The sequence below is a fragment of the Callorhinchus milii genome, unplaced genomic scaffold (genome assembly GCF_018977255.1).
Source record: "Callorhinchus milii isolate IMCB2004 unplaced genomic scaffold, IMCB_Cmil_1.0 Scaffold4, whole genome shotgun sequence".
NCBI classification, from domain to species: domain Eukaryota; kingdom Metazoa; phylum Chordata; class Chondrichthyes; order Chimaeriformes; family Callorhinchidae; genus Callorhinchus; species Callorhinchus milii.
The window spans coordinates 63,944,784-63,958,069 of record NW_024704745.1 but is presented as its reverse complement, the minus strand read 5'-3'; the positions used below and the strand labels follow the sequence as shown (position 1 = coordinate 63,958,069).

The following is a 13,286-nucleotide window of genomic DNA, read 5'->3' as shown; positions in this document are numbered from 1 at the left end:
CTGAACAGTCATAACTTAAATCATGCGAGGAAAATAATTCTAAAAATGAAACATCCTTTAATTACTCCAGGCTTTGTCAGCCCTAATAATGCTCCCAAAGTGAGATGATTTTCGAAACTATTTTCACTTTACCCACAAATTCAGCCTTACTGCCTATCTGGGGTTAATAATCCCTTCAAAATAATAATAATAATAATTTGGTCACTCAATCCACGACTGTTTGTGGGACACTCCTGTGTGCAATTGGCTGCCATGTTTCACCCACAAAATGCGCAGTCAATTCACTTGCAGTATATTCTGTGAAGCGCTTTGAGACGTCTGAAAGACGTGATAAGGCGCTATATCAAATGGAAGGATTATTATTATTATTCACATTTCATCTTCCTTCAGTTGGGAGGGTGAGATGGTTTGGGCTTTGGACTCTCCATTCTTCCTACGAATATTGCTACAATTTGATCAAATGAAGACGAGCTCCACATGGCAAGCCTGGCCATGGCCTCCTTGTGGATCGTACTTCTTTCCCCCGCTCCCCCTCCAACCCCCTCCCTACCACGACCCCATGGATTTCCTTCCCCATCTGAGATACAGCAGTCCACCATCATGTGACTAGCCCTTCAGTTGCTTGGCCAAGCACTGGTAGAACACACACATTCACATTCAATACACTGCACTCAGTTCCTCATTATGGAAACAACAGCAGAGGCCACGGCGAGGGTTATCAATAAAGGAGGAGGACATTAGGACCATTCAGTTGGCGCTCCTGCTAATTGCATTACTAAATCATCCTCTAATTTTATTAATCGCATTTTCTAGCCTTTTCCCCATATCCTCTAATGGTTTACTACACTTTGCTTACCTATTTCCCTTCTGAAGGATTCCATTGATTCAGTCTCAAATAGCTACTTGCGATAATGAGTCCCAAACTCACTATTTGAGTGAACAAATTCCTTCCCTATTTTTTTCTAATAATTCGTAGCCTATGTTTTCTTGTCAATGATGCCCCAGCAAGTGTAATACAATACTGTGCTTTTTGCCTGTTCATCTTATCATTGTGAATCTGGATTTTAAATCTTAACTAGAATGATATAAGGATGATGGATAATCTCCCACATAAAAATTAGTCATTCACTTCATGACTGTAGGTCATTTCTGTGTACACACTGGCGACTGTGTTTGCCTACAATACACATTAAATCCTGTGAAGCGCTTTGAGATAATTCAATGATGTGATAAGGCATCATATCAAATGCAAGATTTATAAATTCACGAGAACCTTGCTCTGACCTGAGATCGCCTCAGAGCAGAGTACTTGTGTGGGTAAATGGGCTCCCTGCAAGAGATACATTTTGTGCTCCGAAGTACCTGATATAGTGGGAAGCGTCATTTACTCTAATTTACTCCTGATGAGCACATTTTAAACCACATGTATTGAAATACATACCAGACATACAAACATTTTTTCCAACTTCTTCATGTTCTGAAGTTCAATTACTACAATGCCACATTTGTACTTCTAGATGTTTCTATGAAATTCAGCTGAGTTATTTAACAATGTTGCATTCTTGTCCATCTCTCAAACAGGTAAGTTACTTTAGTCATTATTCTTTGAATGAAGGTACATGTCAGGCCAGCTCCAGTGGCTAAGATGGCATTTGTGGGAATGGAATACTTGAGGCACTTCCTCTGACAGGCAGGCTAATTTCATCCACCTATCAACCCTGTGCAAAATCCTCTTCCCTTCTGCCTCACGCGCCTCTGAAGTGCAACTCTGCTTTCAACTGTGTTTGCACTTGAAGAAGGATTCACAGAACACTACCTCGGACAGGACAGAGACTGCAACTTAGTCTGATTGAACTTGTGAAGCTACCTTTGTCAATAATTTCATAAAAAGCACTGATCCTGTGGGGAGTCCTGTAGCTCAGTGGTTAAAGCACTCGCCTTGCAAGCAAGAGACGTGGGTTCGATTCCCGGCAGGGTGAACCTTGGGCAATTTCCTTACTCCACAAGCCTGATAATAATCCCTCAAAAAAAAACAATAATAAATTGGTCATTTCAATCCACGACTGTCTGTGGGACACTGCTGTGGTAATTGGCTGCCGCATTTCGCCCACAAATATACAGTCAATTCACTTTACAGTCTATTCTGTGAAGCGCTTTGAGACGTCTAGAAGACATGAAAAGCGTTATAACAACTGCAAGGATTATTATTATTACTATTATCCATACTTTTGGAAAACTAAGGAGGATATTCACAAGGGCTTGTAGTTCACTGGCTGAGTGAAGCAAGACAAGCCAAGAATAGCAGTTTTCCATGATAACATTTTGCAGTCTACATCTACGGTAGAACCTTTAATGGGAATTACAAGAGCTTGTTTACTGCCAAGTTTATGCAATGCAATAGGAGATATGGGTATGAAGTATATGTGTGCAAGATGGAGCAGATTAATGCTAACATGAAATATACAGTGATATATGATCTCAACTAAATTTGTAATGCAGCTCACTTGCTGTGCATCAGTTACTAGAGGGCATAGTCTTTGGAAAGTCTGTCAGGGGTCAACATAGAAGCAGATACTAGAATGTCTTTTTAATTGGAAGTTACTCTGTTTGGTAGGAATCAGTCCAAGAAGAATAAGACTACAATTTCATTCACCAGTTAATACCATGGGGTTTACTTTTCATTCTGATTCTCAAAATCACTCTGGGAATTAACCCAAATGGAGGAAAGGTTAATTGAACATTTTTGCTTCAGGAGTGAATATGACAGTGTGATACAAGTTTGGTGGAATCCCTTATGTCTTGTCTTTTCTGCTCATGCCTAAAACATTCCAGCATCTTGGTTTGTCAATGTTGAGGTTTATAGGACAACTTAACCAGCTTCATCTCAAGAAAACCTATGATTTTCTACCTATGATATACGGGCATGCCTGTGAAGGCATTGGAATAGTCCAGCCAGGAAGTGACAAAGGCGTGGATGAGGGTTTCAGCTGCGTTGGTTGTGGGGTACGGACAGAGGAGAGCAATGTGGCGGAGGTGGAAATAAGCGGTCCTGGTTAAGAATGGATATGTGGTAGAAAAGAAAGCAATATCAATATCTTTGTAGTTTTCTTCTCTGCTTAAATGACTTTTTGCACTTGGATTATCACTGAGAAATCTACAGCAGAAAGTGTATACATTAGGTCACTGGAATACTTGCCCTTCTGATGCTGAGAGAATTTCAAATCATTTCTGAACAAAATTCAAGGACAGGAGGTGAAAGGAAATCCATAAATAAATCCCTTGGATATAAGACCTGTAGCTCAAATTCGTTTTGGACATTCCCTTACCTTAAGCATCAAATCATGTCTTGTTTCAAGACATAGTTTGATAATCCCATCCAGCATAGATCTAACCTGACATTATATGTACATTTACTCACAAAAAACGATTATATCCAGGAAGAATAAGAAATGTGTTTCCTAGAAGAAGTATTATCTCAAAATAATGATGATTCAATGCAAATGATTTGAGTTTTGATTTGATTAAGTACTTAGCAAAAATACATTTTCTCTGGCAAAGCTTCAAATGAATCGTGAACAAGAAGTAGTAGAGCAGAGTCAGTAGAACAGCAGGAGCAATAGAGCAACTATAGTGTTACCAGCTACTGACTGGTAATACTGTAGTTTGTTTCCAAAAGTACAATTTCAACCATTTGGCAGCTATCAGAAGGTGCAGAATAATGTTTATGCAAGTGCAATATTGAGAGCAGTGAATATCTAAATTTAAGCTCTGAAGCTTCATATCTCAGCACATTGACAGGAACTTTATATTATACAACATGCCAAGGTTTTAATCTCTGGCATGGAGTGGTTATAGGATTACCATAATAATAATAATAATAATAGTCCTTGCATTTGATATAGCGCTTTTCACGTCAGGAGGACGTCCCAAAGCGCTTCACAGAACACACTGTAAAGTGAATTGACTGTGAACGCGGCAGCCAATTGCGCACAGCAATGTCCCACAAACAGCCGTAGATTGAAAATGACCAATTTATTATTGTTTTTGGTTTTGGAGGGATTATTATTAGGCTCTGTGTGGAGTAAGGAAACTTGCCCAAGGTTTCGCCCTGACTGGAATTGAACTCAGATCTCTCGCTTGCAAAGCGAGTGCTCTAACCACTGAGATGGTGGTCACACCATCTTGCCTACTAGACTTGTCTAAGTCCAGGATTTTACCAGGATGGTAGTAGTTATGAGGAGAGGCGAGTTATGAAGAAAGGAGAGGCTAAAGAACCTAGCATTATTCTCCTTGGAGCAGAGAAGGTTACGAGGAGACTTAACAGAAGTTTTCAAAATTATGAGAGGATTTGATAGGGTGAACAAGGAGAAACTATTTCCACTGGCGACTGGGTCAGTAACCCGAGGACACTGATTTAAAATAGTTGTAAAAAGAAACAGAGGGGAGGTGAGAAGAAATGTTTTCACACAGTGAGTTGGTCGGATCTGGAATGCATTGCCTGAAAGGGTGGTGGAAGCTGATTCAATAAAATCTTTTAAGAGAGAAGTAGATAATTATTTGGGGAACAAGTTTGCAGGACTGTGGGGAGAGCGCAGGGGAAAGGGTTTGATTTGGATAGCTCTTTTAAAAGATCCGGCACAGACACAATGGGCCGAATGGCCTTCTTCTGTGCTGTATGATTCTATGATATGAAGTGATACCCTGGTAGAAAAAAGCAATAAAAAGCAACATTTCTTTAGTTGGTCAATTGGGAAAAAATGTCTTTCTGGGGGTTACTTACTTTTGTCAACAGAAGAGGTAATTGTTTTCAATGTGTGTAAAAATAGAAACAATGATTTTTAAATTGTTTCTCAAAGATAATGTATCATCAGACAAGATTCCCCAAAAAAATCTGCCACGGAAGAGTACTTAGAGAACAAAATTTAAGAACCTGAGTTTAAGCAGCCCAATGAGAGCATTCAAGTATATGAAAATTAATGGGCATTTTATTTGAAATTCCTTAAGAATGAACAGCACGCAAAGGTTGTGGATTCAGCATCAGTGTTTTACTTTTGGCAGAACATTACTTAAATATTATTCTGTTTTTTTTTTCTGCCTTCTACATCGCATAATGAGAATTTATATTGTATAAAATGCAGCTGTACAGAAGAGACTTATATAAGAGGTAACTTGGGAGTTCACTTTTGGGAACAATTTTTTAAGTTATTATAAATAGTGGATTCAACAATGGTAATACTTCTATATCTTCCCTGGAAAAAATGTAGAAGGTGTTGCTTTTGTAATATATTTAAGCAATAATGAGCCAAATGTGGGCAAATTTGTCACGTAAGTGATTGTTTTCAACATAATGCTACAAGTGTAAACATGTATATGTTCAGAAATTCATGAAAGATTTCAGAGGATTCAAAAGCAGCTAACATACTCCATTAATCTATTTTTACCTTACGAACTTAGCACATCTACAATTTATCAGTTGTATGAAAAACAATGAAATACTGTGAGAGATCTATTGGAAAACGAATCGATTTGTTCTGCTTGTGTGTCTCACTGTCTATCTGTCTCTCTCATCAGTGTTTCTACATGAGTCTTTCCCTCTCTGGGTGAAGAAGAGGGAGAGCAATACAGAAGAGGAGGATTAGAGTGCTTATAAGAGGGAAGATATTTTTATGTGTCTGTGGATTTTTTTGGAGTTTTTTTTCAGACAAATTCTTTTAAATGGTTTAATATCTTTAAAATGCTCTATTCAATGTTCCGGGACCATCCAAATTGGACTTTAGGAGAAGTGAGCCCATCACTAATTACACGCAATACATCAATATTGGGTGGGTGAGAATCACATTATTCCTGGAACCACCTTTGTCAGGTGATACAATAAACCCCCATTATAATGTGCTTCCTTGTAAGGTGGGTTTGATTATAGAGTGAATGGGGTGTCAAACTCATTCACTCTGCACGCACAAGCCAGTTATCTCCCATGCTAAAAAAAAGGTCGACTTCCATGTCATCAGGTTGTCACTGATGTCACTTCTTACCAGCTGTTAATAATAATAATAATAGTAATGTGAAGTGACCTGATAATTTGGAAGATAGCTTTTTTTAAAAAAAAGGGTAAGCCAGCTGCACTCATGCACAGTGAATATAGAAACACTGACAAGCTATCATGGCCCTATTTTAAAGTGGGTTGGGATTTTAATGTTCCCAAATACAATACAATACAAAATGACATTTGTATAGCACTTTTCACATCAGGAGGACATCCCAAGGCATTCAACAGGTAGGGATTTTGACCTGAGTGGGGGGGCGGGGGGGGCGGTGTTGGGATAAGGGAGGGTGGAGGGCAGGGAGGTGAAGGGAATGTGGGATGGAGTTTCATAGGGTGGAGGCGGAGAGGCTGAAGGCCTGAACGTCGTTGGGATATCTGCAGATGCATCATAATGGTGTTCCACTGCGCTCGATTTGCAATTTGCACTGCACATTTCATGACACATAGCTACCAAAATTGCTATAATTCACTAACATGCAGTATATATGCAGCATTAATGGTTGCAATTGCGCAATATACACAAGCAAATGGTGAATCATCAGGAAGAGGATGCAAAGCTATGTCTTTCGATAATAGGTTAGATGATCGATATGTATGATTTGTAGTGCATGGACTTGCGGAGATGGATGCAGTATACAAAAATGAAATCTTTGCAGCTTGACTCATGCTATACGTGACCTGGGTATGCTCGATATAGACACTAGTTGACAGAAATGGGAAAATGTTCCTTTTCCCCACAAAGCTGAATCTTTTCTCTTTGTTAGTTCATTGTTAACTATCAAAAGTTACTGTTGACCTCCTGACAGTGAAATATGGCTCCTTTCAAAAAGTGAGGAAAAATGTATTATATTCAGTAAGACTGAAGAATATTTCTTTACATAACAAACCTTATGAAAACACAGCTGTATTAAGTATAAGGACATGTGCAGAGTAAGAATTACAGGTACCCTAACTATATAGTTAACAGCTAATGAAAAGGTTTGGTTTACATACAGTATTATATCATTTGACATTTTCTTTATTCATTATAGAATTAAGCAAACCTGTAATTAACTTTATGAAATGCATGTTTACACATTACAATAATCCCACTGCATTTACACATGATTTGCAGATATAACATAAGAGACCCCCCTCTGTTGTGCTAGGTTGTGTTTAATGTATATGCAACATTTTATTTGAGCTCAACATTTACTTTTGCTTTGGAAGGAATACTGGCAGTAAAAAATGTATTTGCATATGGTCACTTTACCTGATTAAGTTTCTTCCAGAGATTGAGGATAGGAGAGAGTTCATTAGACCAAATTTCTCTGTCAAACTTGCAGCCAGCTGTTATTGACCTGCTGAGAATCCGGAGCTGAGCAATTACCTGGAAGGGAGATTTAGAGACCAAAGATAATGAACAGTGAAAGTGGAAATATCTGATATTACAGAAGAATGGAAAGAAAGATTTTGCTTGTTTGCAATATCTCCATTGGGACAGTTAACGTGTTAAATGTAAATACATTTGCTTCATAACTTAAAGCCAGGAATACATTTTTTAAATTATTTCCAAATCAATATTTGTACAGTTCAGCATTCTTGAGTTTCAGATTTATATTCTAAAATAACAATTTGAAATTATACAGCTGAATTGCAAATCTATGTTGTTGCTCTTTACTCAGATTTATTTATTTGATTAAATATTATTTGGCTTGTTCTGGCTGAAACTATGAAATGCTAAATAATCCTAACATGTTACAGTACAGAAGTAGGCCTTTTCGTCGATTAAATCCACAATGGTGCTTTTTATCACCCAATCCATCTCATCTAATCCCACTCTTGAACATTCCACATATCTTTTAATATTCCTTTTCAAGCACCTGTCTAATTCCTCTTTTAAATAATTCATGATGCTTGCCTCAAACAAGGTTTGGGGAAATTAATTCACATTTCAACCATTTTGGGTGTACAGATTTTTTTTTCAACCTCCTCTTTAATTCTTTTTATCATCTTAAATTTAAATAACAATGACAACAACAAATAATATTTGGAAAGTGCCTTTCACATCAGGAGGATGTCCCAAGGCACTGGCCAGTCAGGAATTTGGACTTGCATCCCTATTCCTCGCATTTAACACTGTACTTTTTCATGTCAAACTGTCTCAACACGTTTCACAAAAAGGGTTATTTTGAAATGTAGCAAGTCTTGTTATGCAGGCAAGTCAGCAGCTAATCTCCGTCAGCAGTATCACGCAACAACAACAACAAGAAACACGCATATAAAATTAAAATTAATTAAACCGTAACGACTAATATTATTTTGTTATACCTGCGGTTATATAGCACCAAAGTAAAATACTATGAAGCACAGGGAAGTAAATGAGGCGAATAAGAACAAAATTAGAACTCACTGAACAAGTCTGCAGTGGACAGGGTAAAAACCTCATATAATTGTTTTTTGGGTATTCAGTTCATTATTGTACTGACTTTCTTACTATTACTACTAATTTCAATATATTGGAGCTTTAAACCACAGTGCTTTCTAATGGGATTCTCTCGTGAGGTTATAAAGGGGGACAATTTTTGGTAATTAAAAGTGCACATCATCAATCGATAAGACAGGAAGTTTAGAACAACAACTTGCATTGATATAGCACCCTTCACTTCACCCTACCCTGGTAGCATCCCAGAGCACTTCACGGTGTATTGACACTTAGCCAGGCGGAGAGGGAGGGGTGAGGTGACTGCAAGCACAATCAAAAAGGAATTCTTCTTCCTATAGGTCTTTTGGTTATTGCAAGAAGCCTTCATTTGTGTTAGATTCCCTTTAGAAAGCACTGTGTGTAAAGTCCCACTACATGCAGTGCAATACAAATAATATCATGTAACTTGGACGAGTGAGAGCTAGTTGCTTTATAGCAAGAAGAAATAATTCCCAAAAGAAATATTCCCTTCTGGAGAGCTAAATGGAACTCTTGGCTTTTCAAACCACTGAAATATATATTTATTCCATGAAGAAATATCCAATACTACCAGCTCCCTTTGATAGCCCCAAGTCATGGAGTCTTAAGAGTCAAGCTTAGCTTCAACAATATAAATCTGTATATTTGAGGCAGAACAATTAAATAAGAACTTTTTAAATATGAATTCCTATGAAAAGGAATTACCCTTATAAAACACTGGTTAGGCCTCAGCTAGAGTGCTGTGTTCAGTTCTGTGCACCACACTTTAGGAAGGATGTCAAGGCATTGGAGAGGGTGCAAAGGAAATTTACCAAGATGGTATCAGGAATGAGGGACTTCAGTTATCAGGAGAGGCTAGAGAAGCTAGGATTATTCTCCTTGTGGTAGCATGTTCCACATTCCCACTACTCTGTGTGAAGAAATTTCTTCTAACTTCCCTATTTGATCTATTTGTGACTATGTTATACTGATGGCCCCTGGTTTCGTACTCCCCTACAAGTGGAAATGTTCTTCCCTAGTCTACTCTATCAAAACCTTTCATCATTTTTAAGACCTCTATCAGGTCACACCTTACACCTTCTCTTTTCAAGAGAAAAGAGTCCATGTTCAGCCTTTCCTGTTAGGTATAACCTCTCAATTCTTAATCATGTAATTATTTCACAGGAACAGGAATAGGCCATTCAGCCGTCGAGCCTGTTCTGCTATTCTATTAGATCATGGCTTTTTGGGATCCATAATGGATGACCTCACACTTCACCACATTGAACTCCATCTGCCACAGTTGTGTCCAGTCACTTAATCTGTCTAAATTCCTTTGTAATTTAGAGACGTTTCAAACAGAGAAAACAAATTAAGAGAATTCAACAAATCTACAGAATAAATGTAAATTGAAAAATTACAATACCATCTTATTATAGTTTGGATGTAGAAATAAGTTGGAAGCCATATCACTGTACTTGTGCGTAGACACCCACTCAAACACTAACACGGCTGATTTCTGGGCCATCAGGATCCAGGAAGTGACATTGGCAAAGATCTAATGAACTGGAAGTCATCCTTTTATATTAAACAGAAGTAAATAGAACCATCCCTTCCCAGCTTTTATTCTATTGACAGCTTAGAACTTTATACAAGATTTATTTCAGAGTTCAAATGCCAAGCTCAGAAAATATACATTTGAGGTAATAATAATTGATATAGCGCCTTATCATGTCATTGAGACTTCTCAAAGCACTTCACAGAATATATTGTAAAATGAATTGACTATATTTTGTAGGAACAGCATCAGAAATATACTTTAATAAAGGTATCCCTTTATTCTGGAGAGTCGAGATTCCAGTTTTTGTTTAGGAAGGTGAAACAATAGGATCCCAATCCTCTTCCTACAATATCTAACTATTAGAGTTGATGGTGCTCTTTCAACTCCGTATCTTACTTGGAATAAATAGCCACCTTTAGGTTTAGGTTAAAATAGGTTATTTTGTTTACTAGGGGCCATTTAGGAAGATTAGAAAAGGGCAATAATATAGTGGAAAAACAATACTGCAGCAGAGACCAGTCAGCTGCTGTAGTGAACATGACATCATGTACTGGTGCAATTCTTTTACTATCTATATTCAGAAACTGAACACAAAATAGGGAAAATAAATTGAAGTTTCATATATAGTTCAAAACATATTTCAAAACTGTGTGGACTTCTGTGAGCACAAAAATCCTGCTGTTCCATGTCATTGACACGCTTTGTAAATAAGCTACAAACACAGCGTTCACAAAATAATTCAATGACATTTGATTGTATAATATGATCAGTCTGCAATCAAAATAGATGAATTGGAGCTAGAACTAATAAAAGAAACATGAAGATTCAACGACTTGACAAAGATTAGCATCTAGGGTTTCGTCTTTAATGTCTATAACTTTCAGTAATAACAGTGATATTCAGTTAACTAACAATGTGCTGAAGATGCTCACGCTGAACACATGAGAATGTTTCTTGTGTTTGTCCCTCCCAATCTGTGCCTGTTTCTCACCTTCCATTTCTTTCAAATCTGTTTCTTTCATTTTTCTGATTCTCTTCCTGTGCAAACCAGTCCTAATTCTTCCTAAGGGTCGTGGACCCGACATGTTGACTCACTTTCCTTTCTCCATAGATGCTACCTGACCTGCTGAGTGTGCTCAAAGACTTCTGTTCTTGTTTAAGATTTCCAGCGTCTGAAGTATTTTGCATTTTGTTAATTCTTCACTGTGTTTGAGTCTCCATCTATTTATTTTCGATCCTTGCCCATGTTAATCTTACAACAAACTTTTCCCTTTAAAACAATACTCGTGGCTAATTTACTGTTGTTGCAGTGCCTTTCAAGGCACTGTCCTTGAATGGTTTAGGTCGTACCTTTCTCACCGTCTTCACTTCGTCTCAACGAATGGCTTCTCCTCCACCCCCCGTACTGTCTCATGTGGTGTCCCTCAGGGCTCTGTCCTCGGTCCCCTCCTCTTCACCCTCTATATGCTCCCCCTTGGTGACATCATCCGCAAACATGGGGTTAACTTCCACATGTATGCGGATGACACCCAACTCTACCTTTCCTCCTCTACTCTCAACTCCACGACCACCGATGTCCTGACAGCCTGCCTGTCCGACATCGAGTCCTGGACGAGAGACAACTTTCTTCAGCTCAACGTGCAAAAAACCGAGGCCCTCCTGATTGGCTCACGTCAGCGCCTCCGCACCTCAGGCGCTGACACCATCAGCATCCAAGGCTGCACTCTCCACCTCTCAAAGCCAGTCAGGAACCTCGGCGTTTTGTTCGACCCTGAGCTGTCCTTTCTCCCTCACATCCGCACCACAACTGGCACCGCCTTCCATCACCTCCGGAATATCGCCAGATTACGGCACTACCTCACCCCTCACGCTGCTGAAACCCTGGTTCACGCCTTTGTCACCTCAAGGCTGGACTATGGGAACTCTCTCCTCGCCGGCCTTCCCGCCACCTCCCTCCACAAGCTGCAGGTCATTCAGAACTCTGCAGCTCGTGTACTGTCCCGCACCAGGCTTCGGGACCACATCACTCCCACCCTCGCTCGCCTCCACTGGCTCCCCATCCCCCAGAGGATTGATTTCAAGATCCTCATCCTCACCTACAAGGCCATTCACGGCCTTGCTCCCTCCTACCTCTCCAACCTACTATCCCCCTACCTACCTGCCCGTACCCTCCGTTCCTCTGGCTCCGGTCTGCTCCACGTCCCCCGCCCCAACCGCCCTACTATCGGTGGTCGGGCCTTCAGCCTCTCAGCCCCGAGGCTCTGGAACTCCATCCCCCAGTGCCTTCGCCTTGCTTCCTCCCTTTCCTCCTTCAAGGCCGGTCTCAAAACCTTTCTCTTTGACCGAGCCTTCAGCTCCCCTCTCGACTCTCTTCCCCCTCCTCGCTCCCTCCCTTCCCTCCCCTCACCCTGACCATTTCCCCCTCCTCTCTCCCTCCCTTCCCTCCCCTCACCCTGACCATTTCCCCCCTGCTCGGGTCATGACCCAACTGTGCAGCGCCTTGGGACGTCCTCCTGACGTGAAAGGCGCTCTATAAATGGAATCTTGTTGTTGTTGTTGTTGTTGTTGCACCACAAATAGTAATATGTCACTGGAAAAAAATCTGAATAAAATTCACAAGCCATCAACTTCAAATGCTTAATATTACACCACAAACAATATGTTGTAAGGTATAATTTAAAGCTGCTTGACTTTGCAATTTTTATTTCAGCCCTACTCTTTAAAATATATTCTCTAGAAAAAAATGTGGAAGGTGTTACTTTGATGTAGTATGTTTAATTCCTTCTGAAGGAATAAACCTTAATTAAGGTTTAACTTCCACAAGTTAACTTCCACATGTATGCGGATGACACCCAACTCTACCTTTCCTCCTCTACTCTCAACTCCACGACCACCGATGTCCTGACAGCCTGCCTGTCCGACATCGAGTCCTGGACGAGAGACAACTTTCTTCAGCTCAACGTGCAAAAAACCGAGGCCCTCCTGATTGGCTCACGTCAGCGCCTCCGCACCTCAGGCGCTGACACCATCAGCATCCAAGGCTGCACTCTCCACCTCTCAAAGCCAGTCAGGAACCTCGGCGTTTTGTTCGACCCTGAGCTGTCCTTTCTCCCTCACATCCGCACCACAACTGGCACCGCCTTCCATCACCTCCGGAATATCGCCAGACTACGGCACTACCTCACCCCTCACGCTGCTGAAACCCTGGTTCACGCCTTTGTCACCTCAAGGCTGGACTATGGGAACTCTCTCCTCGCCGG

The 13,286-nt window shown here is 40.1% G+C and overlaps 1 protein-coding gene across 1 annotated transcript in view; it reads right to left on the bottom strand.

The window, feature by feature from the left end:
* LOC103185779 (cytoplasmic dynein 2 heavy chain 1) overlaps positions 1 to 13,286 on the bottom strand; it is a 311,776-nt gene that overhangs the window by 37,219 nt on the left and 261,271 nt on the right. Inside the window, exon 84 of the mRNA XM_042334736.1 lies at positions 7,296 to 7,412. Within this exon, the coding sequence (XP_042190670.1) occupies positions 7,296 to 7,412 (117 nt within the window). The remainder of the gene's footprint in view (positions 1 to 7,295; positions 7,413 to 13,286) is intronic.